Source organism: Berghia stephanieae, chromosome 2 (genome assembly GCF_034508935.2).
Source record: "Berghia stephanieae isolate SIO BIC M18660-M18661 chromosome 2, UCSD_Bste_1.3, whole genome shotgun sequence".
Classification (NCBI taxonomy): domain Eukaryota; kingdom Metazoa; phylum Mollusca; class Gastropoda; order Nudibranchia; family Aeolidiidae; genus Berghia; species Berghia stephanieae.
In genome coordinates, this window is record NC_088361.1 from 54,541,463 (window position 1) to 54,543,804 (window position 2,342).

General features: G+C 43.8%; 2 protein-coding genes across 2 annotated transcripts; both read right to left on the bottom strand.

The window, feature by feature from the left end:
- Positions 1-401: 401 nt before the first annotated feature.
- On the bottom strand, positions 402-956 carry LOC144963964 (uncharacterized). Its single transcript, XM_078897908.1, has one exon. The coding sequence runs from the start codon at positions 954-956 to the stop codon at positions 402-404; it is 555 nt and encodes a 184-aa protein (XP_078754034.1).
- LOC144963965 (uncharacterized) lies at positions 953-1,798 on the bottom strand. Its single transcript, XM_078897909.1, has one exon. The coding sequence runs from the start codon at positions 1,796-1,798 to the stop codon at positions 953-955; it is 846 nt and encodes a 281-aa protein (XP_078754035.1).
- Between the last annotated feature and the right edge of the window lie 544 nt (positions 1,799-2,342).

The window sequence follows — 2,342 nt, forward strand, 5'->3', positions numbered from 1 at the left end:
GGGGTCAGGTCAATGATGACAAGTGATGACTTGGGGGAGGGGGGGGGGTCTAAAAAGGGCAAATTTTTGATGACGTAATATGTGAACGCTCCCCAACCCAAATGGCGTAATGATTGCTGTTTTTGGAATTGACGACTCTGCCATGGGAATTTGATGATAGCCCCTTATCAGGTCGATCTTGGAAAAGGTGTTGCATCCAGAAAGGCGGCTATTGAAGTCGTGAATATGAGGTAGAGGATACCGATCATCTTTGGTCACAACATTGAGGTGTCTGTAGTCACCGCAAGGCCTCAGTTGGCCATCCGATTTGGAAACTACATGTAGAGGGGATGCCCATGCTGATTTAGAGCGACTGATGATTCCCATCTGCTCCATCTTGAAGAATTCAGCCTTTGCTGCAGTCAGTTTTTCTGGATTGAGACGGCGCGCTCGAGCGGCCCATTGGTGATTATGTGATGCTCCACGCAGTGTTTGTTACGAGATGAGTTAAACTGGGGAATGACAAGGTCTGGAAACTGTTGAAGGAGGTCAGAGTATGCAGTACTTGGGTGCATTGAGAGGCCGACAAGGCTTATGAGTGAATTAGTATATTTAAGTGGAACAGAAATGTTGTCCATAGACAAGAGTCGTTTTCCTTTTAGATCAATTATCAGGGCGTTAGAAACAAAGAAATCCGCACCCAGGATGGGACGTGTCACATCTGCCAGGTAAAATTCGTGATTGAGGACTTGATTAGATTTTATTTCTAAAGTGATGGTGCGTTTACCCCAGGTTTTGATTGATGTTCCGTTTGCAGCAGAGAGTGTAATAGAAGGTGTTAATGTTCTGCGGTCTTGAGTTGAGGCGGGGTATACAGAAACATCAGCACCAGTATCGATCAAGAAAGATTGTCCCAAACGTCTATCATAAATGGAAAACGTGTTTGAATTTGGATTGCTGACCGATTCCACGTTCATCGACCAGCCGAAGCGTTTCCCGAAGAAGGCAAGTTTTGTTTGTTTCCTTTGAGTTTGAGTAAACTGGAAAATTTACAACCATCTTGGCAGCGACGGGCGTCTGGTCCAAATCGTTGATGATAATAGCAAATAGAGTTGGGCATGCTATGCTGAAGAGGCTGTCCACGTTGGCGGACTGTCTTAATTGCAGCAACAGTCTCCTCTGACTGTGGTCGTGTGGTTGTTACATCCTGCTGAGGGTAAGTCAGGAATGGTGATGAGGAAATATGTTGCACACCGGACATGCGTGTCTCCCAGATCCTGTCAGCTGCCTCAGCCAATTCTTCTGTGTCTGTAAGATTGTGCCCGGCTAAAATGCCTCGAATGTCCGGGGGAAGGTTCATGAGAAATAATGCACGTTTCAGAGTGACAGGGTCATCATTCAGTGCATTTATCTTGCGCAGTAGAGCAGTTGGGCGTTTGTCACCAAGACCATTAAGATTAAGGAGTTCTGTGTCTTTCTGGGTCTGGGATTTGCCGAAGGTCTTGATCAAGGCTTTTTTTAAGCTGCCATATTTATCAAGATGTGGTGGGTTTACTAGCAGTGACTGAATTTCTTCTGCAGTATTTATGTCAAGAGAACTGACAACATAGTCGTACCTTGTCTGATCCTGAGTAATTTTCTTGGTGTTGAACTGTGCCCTCACTCTTGCGAACCAAACCTCCGGTGATTTAGTCCAGAATTCCGGGAGCTTGATGGAGACAGAGTTGATTTGTTGTTCACGGAAGTTGGTGGAAGCAGCAAGAGCCTGTAGTTGGCCTGTCAAATTCGCGACTTGTTGTGAGAGATCTGGTTGAGCCATTTTACGTATTCGCGTCGGGGTCACCAATGTAGGAATAGTCAGTAATGATACAATAAAGTAATAACAAAATCCGTGTATAGATTATTGCTAACGTTTAATAATGGATAGAACTTGGATTGATTGTATGGATCAGAGGACGAACCGTACCAGACTAAAAAACCGGAAGTAAACATTGAATACAATAGAAGTGCGTTGTAGTGCTTAAAATGTAAGACAAATGTTCGTGCGAAGCACCGACAGAACTGGTCGCCACAACATCATGTCAATTAAGCTGATTCATTTGTCAGGGGTGAGAATGACTGGTCACTAAAAAGGAGGACATTTTTCAGTGCTAAGATCAAGAAGCATCCATGCAAAAATAACCTATAAATTTAAATTTCATTAAAATATATTGTGATGCAATCCACAATGTATCTCGCAGCAATTTCTGACACCACTCGGAGGAATTTCAAAAACTGAAAGTGTAATTATAACATGGTGGTTGTAGTAATGGTAGTCGTAGGTATGATGATGCGGTGGTGGTTGTAGTAGTTGTGGTACGGAT

What these genes read in the sequence shown, in the direction of transcription:
- LOC144963964 (XM_078897908.1), bottom strand. Translation starts at nt 956, where the DNA reads ATGAACGTGGAATCGGTCAGCAATCCAAATTCAAACACGTTTTCCATT.
- LOC144963965 (XM_078897909.1), bottom strand. Translation starts at nt 1,798, where the DNA reads ATGGCTCAACCAGATCTCTCACAACAAGTCGCGAATTTGACAGGCCAA.